Consider the following 26,800-nt stretch of genomic DNA (forward strand, 5'->3'; position numbering starts at 1 on the left):
AAAAAAAAAAAAAAAAAAAAAAAAAAAAAAAAAGATTACCTGCTAACGTGGTCCTGAATTCATTATTGCTATCTATGCTTTTAACAATGGCAGGCCATAGAACAATAACCTAGACTTTTTGGATTAAATATCCCAGGGGTCATTAATGGCTAATGTGCCTCTTTCTCATTTTATAAGAAACCAGATCTCTGAAATCATTCCTGAGGTATAATTCACTACAGATGAAGTTTCTCTACTTCAGTACAAAGTGTTTTTGGTCCTGACACTACATTTTGAAGATATTAAAACCAAAACTAAAAGTATGGTCTACAGCTTGTCTTAATTATCCTTGGGTAGTTTATGGAAGCATTTGGGTTCTTAAGACATAGTTATCTAATATGATTAAAAAAGCCTGTCTCCATCTCTCAGGGCTGTTTCTGTACTGGAATGATTATTTTATTCTCCTGAAGTTTAAGTGCTTTGAGCTCTAATAGGCCAAACAGATGAATATGGACGGCAGATAATGAAAAAGGAAAGCTGCGGCATGAGCAGCCTGTTGGACTAGGTGGACACGTTGGATTCCTCGGGCCTAGACGGCTCTTTCATCAGAAGTTCAAGTACTCGTTTCTAAATGAGGAAGTCTGGAGTGTGAAAACATGAACATACTGTCTCATTCTCCATTATTTGATGCTTTCTCAGTGTTAATGTTCTTTGCTCCTTGGGTATTGTGAGCTCCAACAAATTCTTTAAAAGAAGAAATAAGACCCTTCTTCATAACCAAGATTACTTGTTTTTCTCTCTTGCTTTCCCCAGTAACCTTTTCATAGGAAAAGCTTGCATAGACATGGAGTTAGATGTCTTTTAAGACTTCCTGAAACAAATGTTAGTCCTAATTACAGTTTTATATGGGTTATGCCACTTAAAGAAAACCCACAGTGTGAAACTGTGCACTTACGGAAATAATAAATTACATCAATGCCTAACACCTGGTTTCTGATAGCCTGCACAAAGGACGGATAAACAAATGCAGGAATAGCCACCAACCACTGTAAGCAGCACCATAAAATGAGTAATTAGATCACATCAACAAATCAAACCCGTCTGGAAGCAACAGAAGGAACAGTTTTGGGTTTTCACAGTGGATTTCATTTTAAGAACCTAACGGCAAGTGAGGTGTATCTTTCTTCCCACAGTACTATTCTTAATCAAAGTTACTTGAATGGTTATAGATTGATTCTTAGAATTTCATCTACAGGTTTTGTTTTTAATTTTGCTTTGAGGATTGTAAGGGTTTTATAATTTTCTGTTTTACAAAACATTCATGTTCATTGTATAAAAGTGATCATTAACAAAGGAAAAGAGAAAACACTTCTGACTTCATCATTTAAAGATAAGCACTCTAATTATCTGGTTGTAATCCTTCAAATTTTTTAATGACTACATATAAATACATATTTTAATAAAAATGGATTCATACTTTACTTGCTGTTTTTAAACTGTGTTTTCCACTTGATTGTGATGTCTTTTCATATCAATAGATACCTATATCTCCACCAGGGGTCTTATGGGGGCCCGCATATAGACTTCAGGGAATTTATGGATCTCTGCACCCCCAAAAAATGTACACAGAATTTTGTGGGTTGCGTGTGAATATATTTTTTTCTGGAAAAAAAATGAATTAGGATTTTTATTGGGTTTACTCTGAATTTTCCTGAATTTTACTCTGAGTTTGTGTGTGTATATTTATGTGTGTGGTTTTTATTTTTTTTTTTGCTAGGAGGATGCACTCACTAAAGAGAGATCTAGAGAAGGAGAGTGAGAAAGCAGCTTCCTGAGGAGTGGTCACCCTGCAATCCTTTCTCTGGTTCTCCTTTTGGGATTTTGGGGCATGCACACATATACACCCGATGTGTTTGTTTTTTGTTTGTTTGTTTGTTTGTTTTCACTCTAATCCTAAATTTATTCAACAGTCCTCTCACCCCACACAAGGTACAAACACCACTTACCTAAAATGCTACAAAGTTACAAAACTCAAAACAAGTGTCATCCTACTGACTGTACAAGAGCCAAAAAAGAGCAACGTACATGTTGCCAAGGTAGCCTGTAAGACCACCATGAAGGGGAGATGCAGTGGGCTCCATCCTGCAAGAGCTGGCTCCCCAATTTCAGAGAACGAGGGAGGTGTGGGGTACATGAACACACAGAAAGTCTGACCATTTACAGCAACTAACATGGGTGAGAGGTGCTCTCTGGGGTGTGTGGTCCTAGAGGTCAGAGGGCAGGATAGCAGAGGGCCATGCCTAACAGAACTGGCCCCAGGTGATCCTTGGAAAGGACAGATGGGCTCCGAGGCTGGACCGCACTGCCACCTGGGGCCCCGCTGGCGAGCCAGGGAGCAGACTCTCAGGAGCTGGAAACAGGTGAACTTCTAGCCAGAAAACTGAAGGGCATCTTTACAGACACAATCCCAAACCAGTACTTCTGCAGCTGGAGCTTGGCCTGCAGAAGAAATGTCTCAAACACTGCCTTCAAGGCTTGTCGGAGGGAGGGCTCTCCTCTCCTATGACCTCTGGGACGAACGAAGCTGAGCTGTGTAGGATGTGGAATCGAGGGCTTGAGCTTCTGGCCCTGCTTAGCGAGAGGAGTTGGAACTGGAGCGGCTCCTGTGGCGGCGGCGGGTGGACCGGGATCGTCGGCACACATGAGGAGAAGGTTCCGCTCACCCCATGTGTTTTTCAAACCACCAGGTCCAAGATTAGAGCCATGCAGTCAGCCATATGGGATGCAGCCACCATAATCACTGTGTCACTGGCTGGCCCAAATTTTCTTGATATATTTATGGAGAGATTACAGTTCTGCATCTTCTCATTCTCAAGCAGGAGATCACTCTCGGTTTGTTTCTGTCCCCTTATTTCCTGTCTAAATTTGTACTTTTCTTTATATAGATCCTGCATTGTTATTTTAACAATTCAGTGGTCATTTTCATCAAACATTTAATTTATTAAGTTTTCAATAGTCTTTTTTTTTTTCAGTGTTTATAGGATGTATACACTTGCTGGAGAGAGGGAGACAGAAAGACCGAAAGTGAGAAATCACCTCCCAAGGAGATGGTCATGCCATAATCCCTCCTCCCATTCTCCTCTTGGGATCTTTGGGCATGCACACACATGTACCTGGAGTGTTTTCAAGCTGCCAGGTGCAGGACTGAAACCATGCAGTCAGTCAGTCAGCCATGTGGGATCCAGCCACTTTAATTTTCATACCACCTGCTGGCCCAGTTTTTAATATTCTTTATTATGATTTTGTTGCATCTTAGTACCTGTAAGCCCCTCTGTACCTTGTAAACTCTTCTTAAATTTCATTTAGAAGTCAATGATAATGTATGATTCAATTTACACAAATTTACTTTAGATTCATTGTTACATGAACACGTTTCCAAACAGCTATATACTATTTTCCCTATGACAGAATAAAATAAGTCATTTATTATCAAGTGGAAACTTATCAACAGGATTTATTTTGTATTTTACATAATATAATCTCCTTAATCTGTCTTTTAAAATTCTACAAGTTTTCTGCCTAATTAGAAATATAATGTGTTATATATGTATATAAATGTAGAATGTATATGTGTGTGTATATATATATATATGTAAGTGTATATATATGAATATATATAATATTCATTCTATTTTATATTATATGTGTATATATTATGTATATGTATATATAATATGTATATATATAATATGTATGTATATTATATATATATATGTATTCAACTTTTTATATATAAACCATGGCTATTATTTAAATTTTTGCTAAATAAACCAGCAGAGAAACACTTCTAAACTTTAATGTTGTCTACAATTAAATTTCATATGAAGGGTCTTCATAAAGTTTACGGAAAAAGATGGACTTACCATACTTACAAGTTTATATTGGCGCGAAAAATTTTTGAAGTCCATGTATAGTTTCATAATATAGTTATCCAAGAACTTTTTAAAGATAAAAGTATACTTAAAAATTTGGCAATTTAGAGGTAGGTAAAGCTTCTGCTACTACTTCCGTTTAACGAGCAATCAGGAAAGTCTTAAATTAGGAAACTTTAGCCATGTAGAGTTAGAGCTTTGGTAGAGTCAGCCCATTTCCAACTGCCCTCATTCTTCCAAATCCCCTAGTAAAATCCTTTCCCATAGGTGCACTCTGGATTTATCTACCTAAGTGAGACCTGTTTTTCTCTCTTCTCCCCTTCCCTCTATTCACTCTCCCCCTTTCCCTCACCTTGCCCCCCAGTCTCACCCTTCCCTCCTCTTCTCTTGCCTTTCATCCCATGTTCCCCAGACTCGATCTGTGCACTAGCCCCAGTGTTCTGGGCAGAAGAGCTCTCAGTGACTTCACAACATGCTATGATTCCTCTTTTCCCAGTCTTTTTCAAGAGAAAAAATACAAAGAAAAAAAAATGAGAAGACAGAGAGAGAGGCAGAGATAGACAGAGACAGAGAGAAAGCTAGAGGGGCTCCCTACCACTGGAGTTTAGGGGCTGGAGGCTGAATTATCAGTAGAAAATCTTCATTTCTCTTTTTTTTTCCCTGAAATCATTAGTTCTCAGCACAATGGTGGAGTCCTCTTCTGAAGACCTGCCCCTTGCCTCTCCACTCGAGTCTGGGAGGCTGGAGGCTGAATTATCAGTAGAGAAAAATCTTCATTTCTTTTTTTTTTCCCCTGACATCACCAGTTCTCAAAAACAATGGTGGAGTCTTCTTCTCCAGTCTTTTTCCTACATCACGATCTCTCCTCCCTTTTCTAAGCTTTTACGGTTTCTCTTCAGCATCTGCAATAATGATAGGAACTTTTTCTATCTTGTTTTTATTGACCATCATTTCTTCCCAAAAGTGACTTGTCTTTTACATTTCCCGCCACCAGATATCCTGGTGTCGGAAAAGTCGTGACATATTTTTTCTATGTTTTCTTTCAAAAGTCATTTATTTACGTAAAGAACAAAGATCAATCAATGATTTATTACCTGTTTTGTTCAATAACCTTTCAGTGAGCTTCATAATTCCTCGTTCATAAAAGGACCTGTCTTTATTGGTGAAAACAGAACAGGTGCTGATTTAACACAAGGTGCTGTTGTAAACAATCCACTTCTCATCACCAGTTATCAGTTGCTTCAAAAAAGGATTGTTTCCCTCATCCTATCCAAGTTCTAGTAATTTTTGATGAGTGATCAAATTTGTGTGTGGTCTCGCGGTGTTGTGATGGAACACAACTCCTTTACAACAAATGAGCTCTGGAAATTTTTGGATGATGGGTTCATTAAAACTGTCCCATTGCTGGGACCAGCAGTTAGCATAATGACTATGTCACTGGACTCCCATGTAGTCAACTGTGGTTTGAGTCTCAGACCCGGTGGCTTAAACTCACACCGGGCACGTGTGCATGCATGCCCAAGATCCCGAGAGGAGAAAGGAGGAGAAGGGATTGCAGCATGGCCATTCCCCCTGGGGGGGGGTGATTTCTTGCTTTCTGTCTATCTCTCTCTGTCTTTCCGGCGAGTGCACGTGCCCCATAGCAAAAACCTCTCCAAAAAAAAAAAAAAAAAGAAAAAAAATGTTCAGTTGCCAACAGTACACATTTGAATTGATTGTTTGGTTCCTTCATTGAAGCTCAAAAAACATGGCACCTTAAAACTCCCACCCCATTGAGACCATATGCTTCCTCTGATGAATGTCTGCTTTCCATGTCATTTGAGGGAATCATTGCATAGGGACCAAGATTGTTTGTGCACCTCATTGTTGTAAACAATCTACTTATGACCAGTTATTGGCCACTTCAAATAAGGATCATTTTCTTCATGTTTAATGAGCATATCACAAGAAGTTTATAAATACCATCAAATGAACTTCTTTGAGTTCATGAGGAACCCAAATATCTAGCTTCCTTATGAATCCCAGCTTCAAGTAGCCATGAATGCTTAAATGATGAGTGTTCAATGTTTCTGCAATGTCTTGTGTTATGTAACGCAGGTTGACTCAACCAATGCCTTTATTTTGTCATCATCAACTTTGGTGGAAATCCCTAATGAGAAGCATCATTGAGATCAAAATTAACAGCATCAGGGCCAGCAGATGGCATAGCGGTTACATCGCTGGACTCCCACATGGTCAACTGCAGTTCAAGTCCCAGACCTAGTGGCTCGAAACTCACAGCAGGTGCTTGTGTGTGTGCATGCCCAAGATCCTGGGAGGAGAGTGGAAGAGAAGGGCTTGTTGCATGTCCATGCCCCCTTGAGGGTGATTTTTCATTTTCCTTCTCTCTGTCTCTGTCTATCTGACTCCAGCCAGCATACACACCTTAAAGCAAAAATAAATAAATAAATAAATAAATAAATAAATAAATAAATAATCCTCTACAAAAAAATCACCAGCAAAGAATTTTGTGAACCATTGTTAGCACTGACATTCTTGTAGAGCACCATCTCCATTAACTTTACACAACTTTTCACAAACTTGATGCATGTTCTTCCCTTTATAGAAGTAAAACAGTAAAATATGGTGAAAATGAACAGTTTGGTCTTCCATCTTCAGCTTGTTGTAAATCTCCAAAATGCAACCAAATCACTTAATTTTTTTTTTAGAATGAAGCTAGAAATGTCAGCTGTCATGTGACATAGCAATAACGTAGATGCAAATGACTCTAGTACTTTCCAAAAATGAACTAGCGCCACCTGTTTCAAAAACGCGTCATGACTTTTCTGACAACCCAATGATTTCCCTGCCCCCACCCTATAACACACTTTCTTTCCTTTAAGTCTGTTTCTTTATTATGGATTTATGTACATAAGTACACTCCTGTTTATGTTAAGCATAAATAGCATGGTGCTTGTGTATAGAAAACAAGGGATTCAAAAGATAAATATAGAATTTAAAGAGTGTTATTAGTATCTATAGATATATTCACTTATATTATTTTCATCTTTTGATTTTTTAGGCATGATATTTATTCACTTGGATATTATATGAATATTACAATTCCCTTTTGCTGCAAACAGGTTAAAAATAATCTTTTTATAAAAATCCATTTGATATCTTTTTGCATGTCACATCTCTGTGAATGGCTGTAATGAGGGCAAATTAATAAGCAGAAATGGAGAACTCTGGGGCAGTGGGAAGTAGAGCCAGTCCTCAGGAACTGACCTATCCAGCTTCCTAGCAAGAGACTTCCATTCCTTCCTGAAGAATTCCACCACCACCTACAGGTTCTCAGGGCTAAGGGCCAGTAGTAGCAGTAGGGAGCCCACGAGATGTCCAGGGGGAGCTGTAGGGTAAAGGGAGTGGAGAACAGTGAAGGAGGATAAGGGTGGAGCTTGGTAGACATCCAGCTCTGCCCCATCTTTCCCTCCTGGGTTGGGGACTGGCAGGAGCAGGGCAGTGGGCTGAACAAGCTGCTCTAAGAGAGTAATGACAGGTCCTTATTTCTGTGCCATGGGACGGTAGCTGAGCCTTGGGCCCTGGATGGGATCACAGAGTGTGCAAGATGGAGAAGGCTCCAGAGAAGGCAAAGGTCGAGGGGGGCTGAACCTCTGCTGCCTGCTGTCCTAGCACAATACAGATATGGTGGGGGTCTTGGCCAGAACTGTACAATGGGGGAACGCTTGGAAAGCCAGGAGTCTGTGGGTCTCAGTTGTGTAGGGGCGTGGTGTGGAGAGGTCCCCAGGCCAGTCAGGCAGTGTATGTCCCAGCCACTTGAGCCATTCTATGACAGTCATATCAAAAGAGGTCACAGACACCTTCACTTTTGTTCAGGTCATAGATATAATCATAGTCTCTGGGAATGGAGAATGACCACAGAGGGGGACAAACTCTTCTGAGGACATAAGCTCCCATGCGTTCTCATGTAAAATCAAAGAGGGCCAGCTATTTGGGAAAGTTCAGAATGTCTGTGTGGTCTGTCTTGAAGGGCTCACAGGAGATAGAGGGCTTGAATCCCAGTGAATTCCCATGTTTACTGTTGTAGTTCAGCCGAGCAAAAGACAGTGGTGGCTAGTATCCAATGCTATTGGGCCCAGCAGGAGGGAGCTGAACTCACCATTGTGCTTCTCTTCTACAGGGCCAAGCATTGGGTGCTCAGCTGGGGAATGCTTGGATTAGGACTGGGCTTAGGGCTGGGCCAGGACAGGCTTGGACAGAGACAGAGGGGCAGAGAGAGCAGGTGGGCTCTACAGGGGGTTGGCCCAGCATAGGCACAAGCCATGAGCTCCTTGCCTCTTTGTTCACCAGCAGCACCTCTGTGGGCCCACTTTCATTCTTCAGGTGAATCTGGTACTTCTGCCTATAAAGCTCACTGTGCTTTTGTAGAGTTGAAGAAAACATGCAGTACTAAGGGAAATCTTGAGGAAAGCTCTGCACAGGAATTTCCCATGCATCACTGAAACCATGAGCTTGCTGGCTACCTTCAGGTAGCATTCTGACACATCTCTTGTGACTTTCCTGATGCTCTGCTGCACCCGCACCTGTGCTGGTCTAGTGCTTTCTCCCGTAGCTGAAGCTCCTCAATCTCTGCCTTGAGCTCAGTTTATCCACCATGTCCTGGGTACTGCAGCCAGGCCCCATGGCTTAGCACTGGATGCTATTTGAGGGTTTATTTTCCTCCACCAGCCCGGCGTCTTCTATCATTTTGGTATGTCATAAATCCACTCACTGCTTCAGTGCGCAGCTAGGTCATCAGCTGCCAAGTGGAGATCAAGTACGGCATCCTTGGCTTCCTGCAGAAGTGATAGAAACTTGGTAGTGGAAGTCCCAGGTTCTTCTTGGATCAGCTTGGGAGCTGAGGGATGGCAGCCTCTATCATCATGTGGACTGACTGTCTCCCCTCAGCCAGGCCAGCTATTTTCATCTCTTACTTCCATTTGTTCTAAACCACTGAGCTTCTCTAATGCCTACTGAAGTTAAAATGTTCAGTCATAACAAGATATAGATGCCTGTAAGTAAATTGGTATGTAAAATTCTGGATTGACTAAAACAAAATTAATTTTTATAACCTTCAGAAGCCCTCATCATTGCATTTTATAGGAGCTTGTAAAATATGTCCTTAGTGTTTTTAAAGTTGTCTTAGTTTATTTAAAAATTATTTTTAAATCGTTTTTAAAAATTCATAAAGAGAAGTACATGGCCATGAATGTATACTGCTATAAATAGGCTATATCTTCACCAGTAAAGAGGCAAAGCAGTCTGGATGTTTCACATTTGCTATTTCAAATTGCTGACAGTATCTGAAGTGCATCTCTGAATTTGAGGTACCACATAACTGTGCTTTTGTGGAGGTGAAGGAAATATGTATTCCTAAAATAAATCTTGGAGGAAAACACTGCATAGGAATTTTCTATGGATCACCAAAACCATGAACTTTCTGGTTCCCTACTGTTACTAACAAGAGCTCATTCCAACAGAGCAGCTGACATTGAACTCAATTCCTTGCACTTGAGGATTCACGTCTTTACTTACTGATTAGAGTTATTTTAATGTATATAATAATTGTCACAGACCAGGAGATTGTCAAAGGAAAAAGCTCTTGAAGTAACCACTTTTAAACTAATTGGGAATGGTTGTTCCTGCAGAATCTAACAAAAAACAAACATGAAACTAATGACCTAGGAACATACTTGTGTGGTTTCCTTTGGTTATAGTCCTGTTGGCACAGTCACATAAGCCTTCAGTTTTTCATGTCCTGTCAGTTGTAGTTAATCACAATTTGTGAATATATTGTTCTTATCTAAACCTCCCTTTTATAAATTACATGCTATCCCAACACTGTTTTAGAGGGTCGTACCCAATGGAAAGAGCCTATCGTGTTTGCAAGGTCAAAATGAGATGTGCCTTTCTCCATTCCCATTGAGTGTCAAGAGCCCTCATCATTGCAGCCTGTTAAAAACTCTTTTCTTTGAGATGGCTGACACAAAGTTTATTTTGTGATTCCCATTAACCTTGTTGTTTGTATCTTATTAGAAGAAAAACTTGAAGGAAAATTCTTCATTGAAAATGCAGATATAAGGCCAGCCAGTGGCATAGTGGTTAAGGCAACTGGACCCCACATGGTCAACTGAGTGGTTCAAGTCCTAGACCCAGCCTAAAAAACACACTAGACACCTATGCATGCTTGTGTACCCAAAATTCCAAAAGGAGAATGGAGGAGAAGGGATTATGGTGTAGCCATTCCCCTGGGGGTAGCTTTCTCACTTTTCTTCTCTCTCTCTCTCTCTCTCTCTCTCTCTCTCTCTCTCTCTCCAGCAAGCACACATACCTTAAAGCAAAAGAAAATAATACCAAAAAAAAGAAAGAAAAAAGTTAAAAAAAAAATACAAATGTAGTATGCAGGGGTTATGGCAAATGAAAGACACTTTTCTGAGTTAATTAAGATTCTTTCTGGTATCAGTGGAAAGACTGAGGAAGTGAAAATTCAAAAGACTCATTTTCGAGTCTTAGCATTTTGGTTTCCAACCTTAGCAACAATATGTAAGTCACTTCTCTAAGCTTTCCTGTCCTCATCTATGAATAAGGGATAATAATTGATAGTCTTCTGATGCAGATGAATAACAAAGTACATGTGAAAGTGCCTGACTTTTTTGAATAGGCATTCAATGAAAGTAATAGTAAAATAATTGGGAGAAGGTAGTTATAAAGAGAACCAGATTATAATACTGTGTTTGGTTCTTTTTCCACCAAGAAAACATGTGCAAAGTCACTAGCATAATGCCCATAACATCAAGGGATGTTAGTTTCTCTTTTATTTAACATTTCAAATTACGTATTTGTTTGGTTTATAGGCCTGAAAAGTTGTGTGCATATTCTAGTGTCAACATTCAATAACCTGTTGCCTTGTTGCAATGCTTCTTAAACATAGGTGTGCATTTCGATCACCTGGTAATATCAAATGCAGATTCTGATTCAGTAGATCTTTGATGGGGCTTAATGTTCCACAGTTCTAAAACACTCCCAGATGATATCTATGAGGTTGGTCCACTGATCATACTTTGATGGAGGCATGAATAGGCTAGGTAGCACTCCTCTTTGTTCTTTGCATTATCTTACTTCACAGAGCTTTAGTTTAGAGATAGTATTATTATTATTATTATTATTGGAGATTTTATGCTACATGGCATAAGTGCATGCCAGAGACAGAAAGTGAGAAATCACCCCCCCAGGGGGATGGCCATTTCTCAGTCTCTTCTCCTCCATTCCCCTTTCAGGATTTTGGGCACACACACACTCCCACATGCACCTGGTGTGAGTTTCAAGCCACCAGGTCTGGGACTCAAACTGTGACTGGCCAAGGGGGAATCTAGTGCCTCAAATATCACTCTACTTGCTGGCCCCTAGAAATAGTATTATTTTGCACACTGTACAAATAAGAAGGTTATAAACAACAGAAGTTAGTGAGTTTGTTCAGATCATTCAACCCATTGTTCAGTCACATTCTTTTTCCCACCATAATCAATTTTGTATAGACTATGTAACTATTCTCCCCTTTTTCATTTATCATATCCCTTGAAATGAATAGTTACCAAATTTTCTTTTATTTCCTTATAACTATTTCTGAGTGCTCTTTCAGATCTTTGCTCATGTAATATGTAACTATAGTTTGTCAGCATCCCATTGTCTAACCCAGTCAGAGACAGCCCATCTTTAGTGAAACCATCTTCAGTGGCAAAATGGTTGTCAGAGGTCAGGCAGATTTTGGTTCTTTTGGCATGATTAACACCAGCTATTCTAACACCAGAACTCTTTGCTTAGCTCTTCAAAAGACATATGTACTAGAAGCCACCAGCTCTGGAATATCAGGCATTTCCATGGCTCTGCCACAGAGCAGCCTTGACCCTCCAAGTAGAAGATTTTTATCCCACTTAAAAAATGCTCAGTATCAGAACACAATGTACTCTGGGGAGTACTTAGTATGGGATGCTCTACCATTTTTTTTTTTTTGGTAGATCCCCTGGAATAATATTGTGCTGCAGACATTCCCATTATCTTTGTCCCCCCCATTATAGAGTCATGCTTCCCTCCCACTCCCTGGGACACAGCTCTCATAGTTGTCTCCTTGTTTAGAACCAGCCATGGTTTCCAGGGTCCTTACTTTTTTATCTTCTTACAAAAGCCCATTCCTCTCTTTTCCCAACTTTCCCCCAACCAGTACCATACAGATAATTGTTTCTAGCTTATTTCTGGAAGCTAATGCTGACAAGAACATGTTCATGAAATTATTTTTAGAAAGATTATTTGAGAATAATGAGACTATCTCAATCACACTCAATTTTAACATGATGAACTTATTTTAATAAACACTTAACTGTACCATAATCACTAAAATACTATAGAAGAGTGGGTTTAGCTTGGATCACTAGTTTCTCTTAACAGGGAGTTGATAAATGTTTCTGAGCCAAAGGCAACTGGCCAAAGGTTTCAGGATTGCTGTTCTACTCCCCTCCCTCTCTTCTTTTCTTTTCTTTCTCTCTTTCTTTTTTTTTTTTAAATCTATTATCTTCAGTCTTCTTGTGTGTGTTAGAGTACTTTGAATCCCTGCAGAGGGATTCATTGTTAATCTATCTGTCTAATCATGAGTACAGGGTTTATAATGTCAGTAAGTATATCACTTCACCATCATTTTAAATGACTGCAACTGTACATAACTATGGCATAATTTATTTAATCTCCTAATGTGGGACATACTGATTCATTTCCAACTTCATTTGCTGTTGCAAGTCATGCTGGTTAATGGCCTTGTTAAGACATAGCAACTGCTATTCAGTTATTTCCTGCTTGTTCTTCCACCTGTTTGCCTCCTCAAAGGATTCTATTAGGTATAGCTTCTCCCTTTCAGAAGTACATCCATTGCCCATCACGGTATTTCAAAAATTTAATAACTTTGCTACAGTATGGTAAGTATAGTGCTTCAAAACTTGGATACTAAAGTCAGCCTGAGTTTGAATCCCAATTATGCCATTTGCTTGCTGTGTGACCTTGGGCAAGATATTTAACTTCTCTGTACTTCAGTTTCTTCACCTATGCTATGGGGATAATAATAGTACTTATAGAGTTGTAAGGATTAAGGAAATGATATATGTAAATAGCATAGAAGAGTATCTAACTTTTAGTGCATGCTCAATTAATATTGACTATTATTAATAAGAAACTTGAGGGGCCAGCAGGTAGCATGGTGGTTGGGTCACTGGATTCCCACATGACCAACCAAGACTCAAGTCCTGGACCTGGTGGCTTGCTCTTTTACATTCCCTCTCTCTGTCTCTTTCTGGTCAAGCTGAAGAAGAATGATGGTGAAGAAAGAATTAAATAAATAGTTCTTTCAAAATAAGAAATTTGATTTTATAATTTTAAGTTTTGATGAAAATATGATTACCAACACTTTGTTTTTTGGTAAGGAATATTGAGGGCACAAAGAGTGAAGTTACAGTGGTCACAGTGGCATAAAGTGTGTATTAGGAAATGTGATCAACTCTAATTATAGTGCCAAGTATCAAATGTACAATATGATAGAGTTTCTGAACTAGGCTTTCAGAGATACCCTATTAATAGTCAATTTGGTAGAGTCTGATATAGTCACTAAACTTTTTTAAAATTTTATTTATTCATTCATTTATTTTTAACTTGACAGAGAGAGACACAGAAAGAGGGGAAGTGAGAAAGCAAGCTACCAGGTCCGGGACTCGAACCGTAGTCAGCCATGTGGGAGTGTCCAGCACCTTAACCACCATACCACCTGCTGGTCCCCATAGTCACTAAACTTATATAATAATCACCTACCATCAGTCATTTTGCATTCAGACACAGTTAAGTTATACCATGTGGGCTTGAACTGAATGGTATACATTTATTTTTACTTTCGTCCTAGGATTCTTTCCTCTTACCTCTTTTCTCCTAGTGAGAGTAAAGAAAAAGTAAAGTTTCTTTTTGACTTGGGCTTTTCCTAAAGAAGAGACTTCATTGTACTCACTTGACCTCCTTAGACAGCCTTTTCTATAAACATTCTCCCCTATCCAGCAGGGTTCTGGCAGCCAGGAGACCCCTCAGTGGGAGCAGGGACTAGGTATGAACTTGAGGACTATTTTGGGAGATAGGAAAATGCAGGGAATTTGGGGTCCTTAACCACCATACCACCTGCTGGTCCCCATAGTCACTAAACTTATATAACAATCACCTACCATCAGTCATTTTGCATTCAGACACAGTTAAGTTATACCATGTGGGCTTGAACTGAATAATATACATTTATTTTTACTTTCGTCCTAGGATTCTTTCCTCTTACCTCTTTTCTCCTAGTGAGAGTAAAGAAAAAGTAAAGTTTCTTTTTGACTTGGGCTTTTCCTAAAGAAGAGACTTCATTGTACTCACTTGACCTCCTTAGACAGCCTTTTCTATAAACATTCTCCCCTATCCAGCAGGGTTCTGGCAGCCAGGAGACCCCTCAGTGGGAGCAGGGACTAGGTATGAACTTGAGGACTATTTTGGGAGATAGGAAAATGCAGGGAATTTGGGGTCATTTGTTCATGCTTAACTACTAGAGGAGTACATCAAAAACATCTGAATTAAGCACATTTCTGCATTTTAATTATGAGTCCAAGCCCTTGCCTGATAAGAAAATAAATTCAACAATAAATCAAGTGTTTACTGGAGAGACCAGGCTTTTTTCTTATCTTAAGAAGCTCTGTGGTCTCAGAAGCTGAGAATAGCACTGCACATTTGAAGGCCTGATTTTAATTCTTAGTCATGCATCAGACAAATGGAGTCCCAGAAAGAGGGAAGCAGAGGTCCTTACCCGTTTCTTTGGCTCATGTTCCTCCCTGGTCCTCCTTGTGTTCTATACTGTTAGGAACCTTGATGGAATAGCCAAAGCCCAGCAAGGTCCAAGTAGCCATCAGTGGTCTCTCAGCTCATCAGCAGGCTAGTTTCTTACCCTGCTTTTATGTGAGTTAGGATTCCACTTCAGTTTTCCTTCAGATAATGTTTCCTGGAATAAATACTTTGTGATCAAACTACACAGAAGTTATTTTCTGAAGAAAAAAACAATAAGGAAGAATTGATTAACTATTACTTCCAACTTAATATTATCTGTTAGAAATTGAATGGACATGAGAAACCACACAGTACTTTCACTCCAAAGAATGGGCATATCCAGGAACTTATGGTGATTTTCAAAATTTTAGACTTTCTGCAAAGTATCCTGGCAAAGTATGAGTAGGTCAACATTACTATTTGTTGAAGTCTTATTAAGTGAGAATTGTAGATACAGGGTTCTTCATGAGTTACAAAGGAAAGTAGCAACTTGAATATGTCACAGTAGTGTCTAGCAAGAGTAAAAACACACTCATAGTATGGAATATTATATAGCCATTAAAAATAAAATAGGTCCTCTGGGTATGTACTGTGATAAGTTCTTCACAAAATAATGGTAAAGAACACCATCCAGACTGTGATGTTGTCTTTGTAAAAACAAAGACATCTACGCATGATCAGATAGATGTAGATAGCCACTTTGCTAAGAACTAGAATATATTTAAGCTGTTACAGTGGATTACCAAGATATCGAGAATGAATTTTTTGAAATGGAAATGGAAGCAGGGGAGAGGGAAGAGAAGTTGTTAACCTTTTCATTTATTTACATACATACTGTTTGGAAGTTTATTCATAAGCATAATTAATGCCAAAATTAATCTTGGCATTAGAAATGTCTCTCTCTGCATATCTGGTAGCTGGGTGCTCTATTCCGCAAGGGAACATAATGGCAATCAGTGAAATAGTGCATAAGACAAGTATTCCTCCACCTGGACAAACCCATTTAAAAATCACAATATAAACTGTCTCACACATGTAAACATCACCTGTCACATGCCACAGATTACAGGAAGAGATAAACATGAATCCAAGGCTGTTCTATGACAGAAATCATTACATCTTGTTTGAGGAACTGATAGGAACAGAGGAAGGAAACATGTATAGCTTTAAAAGATGCTGAACGTTTGGGGACCAGCAGTTAGCATAATGGCTATGTCACTGGACTCCCACGTAGTTGACCGTGGTTCACATCCTGGACCCAGTGGCTTAAACTCACGCTGGGTGCGTGTGTGTGCGTGCCCAAGATCCCAAGAGGAGAATGGAGGAGAAGGAATTGTGGCGTGGCCATCCCCCCTGGGGGATGATTTCTCGCTTTCTATCTCTCTGTCTCTCTCTGTCTGTCTGGTGAGCGCACACGTCCTATAGAAAAAACCTCTCAAAAAAAGAAAGAAAGAAAGAAAGAAAGAAAGAAAGAAAGAAAGAAAGAAAGAAAGAAAGAAAGAAAGAAAAGATTCTGAGCGTTTGTAGATACTTTCATCATAATGCTGGAAAGACACATTACTGATGTGTCACAATACCTCGTGTCTTAGATATTGATCGTCCTTCTTCTGCCTTCCTTATTAAAGGTTCTGTCTAAACACAGAAGAGAATCATTTCACAGACATGAGTCCATTAACTAATAAACACATTTGTATTGAAAACTAATATGTGGGGGTGGTGAAGACAAAGAGAGTAAGAGCCAAGAATCACCTCAAGAAATTTATAATGTGCCAGGGAAGCTAAGATGTGTACACAGACTCTGGAGTGTAGCATGAACAGTGCTTCAAACTACACTAGGACTTCAGAGTAGCGTGGTTGGATGATCCTTCTAAAAGGAGGTGTTAGTTTTCTACTTTGTTTTCTTTTAGAATAGGATAAGTATGAACATCATTGTAAACAGAGAAATGTTAGTATAGAGAAGTGATGAAAAGGTAAGTGAGAGGATGGATAGTTCATCAGGGATGCTTTGGAAGAAGCAGGGAGAGAGCCCAGGAGAGGTGGACCTTGAGAGGGAGAGAAAGGTATTATCCAAAGTATATAAAAGGAGGAAGAGGGCCTAATAGTGAGGCAGAGATGCTCTGAGGTGAAGGGAATGGAGACTGAGGAATCTGCTTGTATCAGCTTGACTTTATCAGTCTAGTGAGATGCTACTTTATAGACAAAGAATGGAAGAGTCATGGTAGGCTTGAGGGTTGTGGAAAGATTTGGAATAGCCACTGTGAAGCCCATAAATCAACCAGGAATGACTAAAAGGATTGTGGAGCATTATTGAGGTGCCAGCTATGGCTAAGTTGCATGAATTTTTAATGAAACATTAAAAACATTATTTTTTATTACTTTCTCCAACAGTGTGGCAGCCAGGCACAGGGGCATAAAAACTCAGCTTGGCTAGAATGGATGGACTATAGAAATCAAACAATTCTTGGGGCCAACAGTTGGCCTAATGGCTATGTCGCTGTACTCCCATGTAGTTGACCGTGGTTCTAGTCCTGGACTCAGTGGCTTAAACTCACACCAGGCACATGTGTGTGCATGCCCAAGATCCTGAGAGAAGAATGTAGGAGAAGGGAAGGTGGCATGGCTATCCCCCCTGGGGGGTGATTTCTTACTTTCTGTCTCTCTGTCTCTCTGTCTTTCTGGCAAGCACATGTGCCCTATAGTAAAAACCTCTAAAAAAAAGAAAGAAAGAAATCAAACAATTCTTATATTTAAAGCTGTGTATGAAAACGCATTTAAACACCCAACGAAAAATCAGAATGCATGTGCATCTGAGGTGAGCCTAGCCCTGCCCCTTTAACTGAAAAGCCTCTGCCCCAAACCTCTCCTTACAGCCCAACACTCAGTGAAAAGCCAGGTAGGGTAGTCTCTGTCTTTTTTCTTTTGCACGGCATGTTAGCATGCCACATGGTTCTCATTTTTTTGCCTTTATAAAAAATTTTTCTTCCCTTTTCATTGTTTTGTTTTGTCTTCTTTTTTTTTCATCCTTTTCCTTTTGTTTATTTTCTTTTACCTGACTTTCTCACCTTGCTTCTCTCCTTCCACACACTGAGTGTCTAAGCAGGTCTAGGTGCACAGTAGCAAACCAACTGAATATTTTTAGGGTCATAGAAAACTTCAACCCCCACTGAACTGCTACAGAGAGGGAGAAACTCATCTTTATAAATCTAAATTCATATTCCTTTCTGGGGATACCACATTGCAAAATACAGTAGTAGAGGAGAAATAGGCATAGAAGTACCTCACAGTAAAGTGAAGCTTAGGAGCTTACAGTAGCAGAAATCTCCAACAAATTAGTCAAATGTGAATATACCAACAAATGACTAAAAATCAGAAAACAGAGACTGCAAAGTGAGCAGCTGGGAGAAATACGGAGCTGTAGTGAGTGCAGCTCATCTCCTCCCATACACCTTTGAATTCTTAGTTGAAATCCCACAGCTCAGCCCAGGTGCACCATTCCCTTGAAACTGTGAGGCCTTTGTAATATCCAGTTCCACTGACAAATGTGTAGACTGCCTGATGAGGATCAGAGAAATGAAACTGCAGAAATATTGCAGGTCATCTCCTTCTGCACATGCCTCTAGCACTCAGAATTCACTCCAAGAAGGCAGGGAATAACATAATCCATCAGATGACCAGAAACCACTGCAGAGGCACAAGAAATATGGGAAATCAAGAAAATATCTCTCCCCCAAGGGTAAGAACAGCCCTTCATCATCCATAGAAAGTACAATGGAACTTGTGGAAATGTCAGATAAAGAATTTAGGATATTCATAGTGACAAAGCTAACAGAGATGCAAAAGAAGAAAGAGAACGAACTCCAGAAAATGTAGGAGAAAAGACACAATGAGTTCCAGGAGGCAAGGAAGTTCTTTCACAATCTGAAAGAGGAAATACATACCAAAAAAGGAATCAAATGTAACTGTTAGAGATGAAGACTGTAATGCAGGAAATCAAAACCTCCCCTGAAAGTATTAAAAGCAGATTAGATCATGCAGAAGATCGAATCTGAAATGTAGAAGACAGAACCTCTGATCTAGAAAAATTCACCAAAAAGACTGAGAAAATAGCCCCCCAAAATAAGAATAATATGAGTAATACTAGATACCATTAGACAACCAAACATCTAGATCATTGGTATCCCAAAATGTGAAGAAACTAGTAAGAGCTTTGTTAATCTAGTCCATGAAATCCTGGAAGAAAACGTTCCAAACCTAGAGAGCCGCTCAAATATCCAGACCCAAAAAATACAAAGGACCCCACATAGAATCAACCCAGTAAGATCTTCTCCAAGGCACATCATAGCCAGATTGACACTGTAAATTCAACAAAAGAGAGATTACACAAGACTGAATTGCTGAAATAGAATTTTATGACTTTTTTCTAAAGCATTACTGATTTTCTTCTCTGCTTAGTCTTCCAGATTTAAGGATTTTTGTTTTGTTTTGAGTTTTTGATAGTTTCAGCAATTTCTTAAAAAACGATTTTGAAATATAAACTTTTCTCCCTTTGTGACCCCTTTGCAATTGGAAAATGTGAGCATTCTTATTTTGTGGCAAAAGTTTAATAATATAATAGTATCTGTTGCCTTTCATCAGAAATTGAATTCTTATGGGGCTTTGTGCAAATAACAGGCCAAATTGAGATAAATCATTTTTTTTTTTTTTTTTTTGCAAATAAGTTAGTTTATACCTCTCTTTAGTAAAAGGGAGAATGGAGAGAGAAAAAATGTTTCAGAAGAAAATTAAAATGCACTTGTCACTAAATTCTAGCTTTGTACATACTTTAAGATCTTTTGTGAATCAACAAAAATGTGGGAGGGGGATTTATTATGTAAGGGAGGGAAGTGAAAGGGGAAGAAAAAAACTGGTAAAAGTATGCTTAACTGACAAAAATAAGAAGCTATTTGCTAGTGATAATGTGTATAGTAATATCTTTGTCTTGACTGACATGCAAGGTATTTGTGTTGGAAAAAGAAATGTATACTGTAAAGACATGTAATTAAATGTAAATAAATTTTAAAAATGTATAATAAAAAAATCCCCCCAAAAAAGAAAATGCATTGGAAATTAGTCGAGTTATTTCATCATTACAGATTTTACTTTGTTAATCTCTGTCTTTCCCCTTCCTTTTATAATCAAATCAGATAACTATATTTCTGCAAAGAATATCCTGTTTTTCAAATGTTAACTAACCAAGTAATTCCATTAGAACTTCTTTTCTTTTAAAGAATTATTTTACTTAATTTCATTTATTATTCATTTATTTCATATTAATTTGACCAAAGAGCGACAGAGTGAGAGAAAGCGAGAGAGAGAGAGAGAGAGAGAGAGAGAGAGGAGGAGGGGGAGGAAAGTGAGAAAGCAAGTCGCCACGTCCACAACTTGAACTGTGGTTGGCCATGTGGGAGTCCAGTGCCCTTAACCACCACACCACCTACTGACCCCTCTGTTAGAATTTCTAAAGTTACTAGCTCATCATTCTTTCTTACACATTATGTATTTTTTAGGTTGGAGAAACTAGTAACATCCTTTTTGGAAGACCAGGATCCAGAGAGTAGACTAGAGGTTGGTGCTGACATGCGTAAAATTCATCACTGCTTTCATCACTTAAAGGTAAATTTAAATATTTCCTCCAGGAGAAGTCATTTTCTGCCATGTTTAAACTGCAATTAAAACTTTTCTAGTTGACCAACCCTAGGTAGATTAGGACCCAGCTTCACACATACTGAAAATGTTGTGATCGTCAAACCAGTGCTGTAGTTATCACTGACTCTCTTGAAAGGTTGTATCTTACTTGCCAATAAACAAGCTTAGACCATGGTCTTCTAATTCTTTTGCCAGGAAGTTCTACTTTCTACAGAGCAGTTCCTTTTCAAAAAGTCATTCATTTTCAAACTATGTCAAGAGAATTGTGTCCTATTTTTTCAGCAGTTATTGATTTATGTCTAGAACTTGTGAGTATTTTCCTCTGCCTTAGGTTTTATTTTTATGTTGAAGGAGTGGGACTGTCATTGGCTTTTACTTGTACTTTCCTTGTATTTTTACATACTTCATTATGATAATAAACTTGTATTGTAAGTCTACTATAGGTCAGGCAGAGGGAAGACAAAATTAAATCAGAAAGTCATAGAGAAGATATATATGTTTAAAAAATACATGATAAGGGACCAGCAGTTAGCATAATGGCTATGTCGCTGGACTCCCATGTAGTCGACCATGGTTCAAGTCCTGGACCCGGCAGCTTAAACTCACGCCGGGCACGTGTGCATGCGTGCCCAAGATCCCAAGAGGAGAATGGAGGAGAAGGGATTGCGGCGTGGCCATCCCCCCTGGGGGGTGATTTCTCGCTTTCTATCTCTCTTTCTCTCTCTGTCTGTCTGGCGAGCGCAAGCGCCCTCTAGCGAAAACCATTCAAAAAAAAAAAAAACCATGATAATTCAAGTGTAAATCAAGTGGCATGGTGTTATGGAAAAAGGGAAAGGACTCTAAGAGGATATAGTGTTTGAATAAGTATTTCCCAACTTAGGGCAGGAGAAATGAGATAGGGAGAGGGGAATGAGGAAGGAGGATGGGAAAGAAGGCAGATGGTAGAATAGGGAAGACCTCCCAAGTATAAAAAGCAACTGCATTGCAAAGACAAGGACTTGTGCCTGAAGGGTGCAGAGAACTGTTGAAGGAAAAAGAGTCAAAGAAATAAAGAAATTGGGAAAAGAAACATGGATACCAAGCTCTTGTTTATATCATCTTACAGAAACTACTGAATGACAAGAACATCTCTGGAAAGAGTATAGCTTCCTCTGAAATCAAAAATCAAGAGTGCCAAGAAGCTTTAAAAGGGGAAGAATACAAAAAGCTACAAGATGTCTTAAAGCAGAGAGATAATGAAATCAGTATCCTTTCTAAGGGGATGAGAAAGTCTCCCTCTACTACCCTGAGAGCGGTGGTGGGACCAATGAGCTGTCTTTCCCTTTTAAAGCTTTTATTTCCTTAGCCACATCACAACGCCTACTCTGCTTCCAGTTCATATTGCTTCTTTCCACTCAAAAGTAAAATGTTCCTTCAGCTAACAGAAGGTAGCCACTAGTGAAAATCTTAGTTGTTATTAAGGAGAAACATTTACTTTGCTTTTAGCAAGACTCAGTTACTATTGCAGGGAACATTCCAATTTACTAAAAAGTATGGGCTTTCTTATACTGTCTCTTAACATAACATTTTTAAAAATATTTTTTACTACTCTGCAGTGTTCTTTCCGTTTTAGTTCTGAGCCAGTAAGTTAGCTGGTTATCTTTAGCTAACTGACCGGACACTGGACTGACCACAACCTCACTATGGCCCAGAATTTGTGGCTGGTGTGTGGGTGAAACTCAAATGATGGCTGAAAAATGACAAATGGTCCTTAGCTTAAGAAGAACAGAGATTTATTTAAATGTAACTTTAAATTTAAAAGCCAGATCTACTGCTTTGAGTTCCACTTAGAAATGTTCCTGAAGTTGGAAGTGAGTGCTGATGAGTGTTCAAGATAGAACTCATTGGCTCCAGGAGGCCGTGTATTTCAGGTGCTAAAGTTGGTGGCAGCCCACGGGAGCATGCACTGCCTCCAGTTACAGGCTAAGTGGTTACTTCTAAAGAGCCCATGTTGGCTTGGTTAGCCCTCAGGACTCCCCAGTATTTCTTCAGTTTTGTTTCTCATTTTCTTTCAAGCATCTCATAAAAAGACTTGACATTTTCATTACTTTCACAGATTGCAAACATGTACAAGTCATTTTGGTCAGTTCTTTATAAACAGATATTTTCGTTCAGTTTTTTTAAAAAAAAAATCACTTCAACTATTGTGCAAAGTGCATAAAAACAGTCTACATGATGGAAATTCAATAATAAAGAGATAAAAACAAACTGAACTGGGGTAGACATGCTGCCTGATTAGCTCCAGTTTCTAATTTTAGTTGAGTATGAGCAGACCCTATGTGTCAGATTCAGGTGTGTGTTAGCTGTGGTGTTACTGAGCCAGTGACAGTGGTTTCAGCTGTGAATTACCCCCACACACGAGCCCTTGTCTACGAGAGCTGCCCACAAGTGTCGTCACCTCTGCATTCCTTTTACTCTTACCCCATCCATCTCTAAGGATGGTCCCTGCCTAGACCTCAGTCCTGGCCCCAGCTCCAGTCTGATCTCTGCTTTGTTTTCTGGCCATGATCCTAATCTAGGATCGTCTCCCTAAATACTCCTACCAACTTCTTAATCCCCTTCTGGGCTTATGAATGTCTGTGAATATAGGAGGGATAAAATGAGATATGACAGACAGGGAACAGTTCAGGCTTGTTCAGATATGTTTATTTTTAAAAGAGAGTGAAAGAGACATACGTCATCTCCTTTCTTCCCGCTGTCCTTGTGGGGCTACACTCAATTCTTTACTAAGAGTAATTCAAACAGGATTCCCCGCCATCTGACATTGATATTTAAAATGATACTGTGTAAGGGGTCATGGTGAAAATAACACTGAACTTACATTCCTACCTGACTGAAATCCTAGTTCTCCATTTATTGGCTCTGTAACTACTCGATGAAGCTGTTTCTTCCTTCCCAGGGCGAGGAGCATAAGAGCTGCCCAACCTCGCTGTTCTGAGCAAAGCCAGCAGGGCTTGGGCACAATGGAGCATTATATAATGGAAGCTGTTGACTATGGAGACACTAGCTAAATTCAGCTGAAAAATAGCAGCTAAGATTTCATCTCAAAGCATATGTTTATCAAAGGCTAATGACCAAGAAAGGCTCCTGCAATTTCACAGTCATTCAGTCAGGTTGAAGGATATTTTCATATTTGTTCTTTATAGGACCAGGAAAGCTAAGACTGTGACAAGAGAAATGAGAAAGATACAGCTTCCGAGGGTGGGGGCCAGGTAATTTGGGGGACCAGCAGATGGCATAATGGTTATGTCACTGAACTCCCATGTAGTCAACCGCGGTTCAAGTCCCAAACCCAATAGTTTAAAACTCATGCTGGGTGTGTGTGCATGTGTGCCCAGAATCCCATGGGGAGAATGGAGAGAAGGGATTGAAGTATGGCCATCCCCCTAGTGGTTGATTTCTTGCTTTCTGTCTTTCTGTCTCTCTCTCTGTCTTTCCAGCAAGCACTCATGCCATATAACAAAAATCTCTCTTTTTTTAAAAAAGTAATAATTTTAAAAAGTCATTTAAAAAAAGTAATTTTACTTGAGCTCAACAAAAGATAGTAATGCAACCAAATGACCATGAATGACATTGAACATTCTTGGAAAGGGAATAAAAATAGTGTCTTTCCAGGGACTTCATCAGTTTGAGTAAAGTTCAGATGCTCCTTCATAAAACAAGTAGCAGAGCATTTCAGTCCCCAGTGTAGCACTTGGCACAAAGGCCTGAGTTAAACGGGCTGGGGAGGGAAGAAGACAAAAAAGACGGAAGGAAGGCAGCAAATAAGACAAATTTGTACTATGATCTTAGAGAACTGTAAATCAGAAGCTGTTCTTTCTCTAATTAAAATCTTTAGGGGCTTCCCACTTAGAATAAAATCCAAATCTGACTTCCAAGGCCCTCCTTGATCTAGCCCCTGTCCACTCACTCCTGATTTCATTTCTTATGCCTCATCACCTGAGTACATGCTTCAGCCACAGTGAGCTTATTCTGTTCTTTGTCAAGTTTACTTGCTTATTTCTTTCATGAAAGAAGAGAGAGAGAAGGAGAAAGAAAGAGAAGGAGAAGGAAAAGGAGAAAGAGAGGGGGATAGGCACCCCCAACAGGCTTCACACCACCACTAATCCTAGGCTCAGGGAGCCCAGGTCATGAGCACATGCATACACCTGGCATGCTCAAGGAGACCCTCGGGTGGATTCATGCAGGTCTGCTTGTGCTGCTGTACCACCCCCAGCTTCTCTCATTATTCTTCTGACACAAGGTTTCTCAGCTTTGGCATTCTTGATATTCTTTGTTGTGGGGCTGTCCTGTGCCTTGTAGGAGTGTAGCATTGGAAACCATTGCCAAGCCCATTTCTCTTTAGGGATTTAGTCACTTCCTCTGCTTAGATGTTCTTCCTCTAGGGACCAGCAGATGGTGTAATGGTTACATTGCTGGACTCCCACATATTTGACCACAGTTTGAGTCCAGGACCCAGCGCTTAAAACTCATGCTGGGTGCATGTGCATGCATGCCCAAGTTCCTGAGAGGAAAATGGAAGAGAAGGAATTATGTTGTGGCCATCCCCCGTAAGGAGGGTTATTTCTTGCTTTCTCTGTCTCTGTCCCTCTCCATCTCTCTAGTGAGTGTGCACACCCTACAGAGGAAAAAAAAAAAAACTCTAAAAAAAAAGTTCTTCCTCTAGACAGTTCTTGACATTTAGATCTCTGCTTAAATGTTACTTTTAGAAAGGCCTTTTGGGGGGCCAGCAGGAGTAAGTTGGTTAAGACAGCTGGATCCCACATGGCTGGCTGCAGCAATTACAGTCCTAGACCCAGTATCTTAAAAAACCTACTCAGTACATGCACATGTGCCCAAAATCCCAAGAGGAAAAATGAAGGAGAGGGATTGCAGTGTGATCATCACCCATAGGTGTATTATCTCACTTCCCCTCCTACTGGATAGGACAAAGATCTTTGAGAGTTCTCAGCATGTTAAATCCGGAATGCACAGTGAAGTAGGATAGAATGAAGTGGTTTTGTTAGGTTGGTGCAAAAGCAATTGTGGTTTGAGACTATGAATCTTGAATAATTATAACTTGGTTCAAATACATCTTCATGAATCAAAATAGAAATCATTATAATCAACACATTTTTAAATAAACTTGTTAATTCCTGAGCATAAAAATCTGTGCTTGGGGATTCAATAAACTTTTGGAAAGCACTTCTGCATCCTGCTGGTTGTGGAAAGCATTTTTCCAGCAAAAAGTTGTGGAGATGCTTGAAGAAATGGTAGGTGGTTGGCAAGAGGTCAGGTGAATATGGCATATTAGGCTAAACTTTGTAACCTGATTCATTCAACTTTTGAAACATTGGTTATGCAACATGTAGTAGGGCGTTGTCATGGAGAATTGGGCCCTTTCTGTTGACCATTAGTAGGAGTTGCAGTTTTTGGTGCATCTCATTGATTTGCTGAGCATACTTCTCAGATGTAATGTTTCACCAGGATTCTGAAAGTTTTAGTGGATCAAACCCCAGCAGTGACCATGACCTTTTTTTGGTGTGAGTTTGGCTCTAGGAAGTGCTTTAGAACGTCTTCTCAGTCCAACCACTGAAATAGTCATCACCAATTGTTACATAAATTCCACTTTTTGTCTCATGTCACCATCAAATTGAGAAGTGGTTTGTTGCTGCATAGAGTAAGTGAAGATAACACTTCAAAATGACAGTATTTTTTATTTTCAGTCAGTTCACTAGGTACCCACTTATGGAGCTTTTTCAAAACCTTTCCAGTTTGCTTCAAATGCCAAGTGATCATAAAATGTTTGACATTGAGTTCTTCGGCAACTTCTCATGTAGTTGGAAGAGGATCGGCTTCTGTGATTCTTCTCAATTGGTTGTTGTCAACTTTCGATGGCCGGATGCTGTGCTCCTCATCTTAAAGGCTCTTGTCTCTTTTGCAAAACTTTTTGAACCATCACTGCACTGTACATTGATTAGCAGTTCCTGGGTCAAATTCTCAGCTTTGGCATTCTTGATATTCTTTGTTGTGGGGCTGTCCTGTGCCTTGTAGGAGTGTAGCATTGGAAACCATTGCCAAGCCCATTTCTCTTTAGGGATTTAGTTTGTGGCCATCCCCCGTAAGGAGGGTTATTTCTTGCTTTCTCTGTCTCTGTCCCTCTCCGTCTCTCTAGTGAGTGTTCACACCCTACAGAGAAAAAAAAAAAACATCTCTCTAGTGAGTGTGCACACCCTACAGAGGAAAAAAAAAAAAAACTCTAAAAAAAAAGT

The 26,800-nt window shown here is 39.6% G+C and overlaps 1 protein-coding gene across 2 annotated transcripts in view; it reads left to right on the forward strand.

The window, feature by feature from the left end:
• Positions 1-26,800, forward strand: part of KIF6 (kinesin family member 6) — a 485,408-nt gene that overhangs the window by 221,342 nt on the left and 237,266 nt on the right. For both annotated transcript variants that reach the window (XM_006148609.2, XM_006148610.2), the window contains 2 exons: positions 20,372-20,477; positions 21,616-21,754. In XM_006148609.2, the coding sequence (XP_006148671.1) occupies positions 20,372-20,477; positions 21,616-21,754 (245 nt within the window). The remainder of the gene's footprint in view (positions 1-20,371; positions 20,478-21,615; positions 21,755-26,800) is intronic.

This window comes from Tupaia chinensis, unplaced genomic scaffold (genome assembly GCF_000334495.1).
Source record: "Tupaia chinensis unplaced genomic scaffold, TupChi_1.0 Scaffold000238_1, whole genome shotgun sequence".
Lineage (NCBI taxonomy): Eukaryota > Metazoa > Chordata > Mammalia > Scandentia > Tupaiidae > Tupaia > Tupaia belangeri.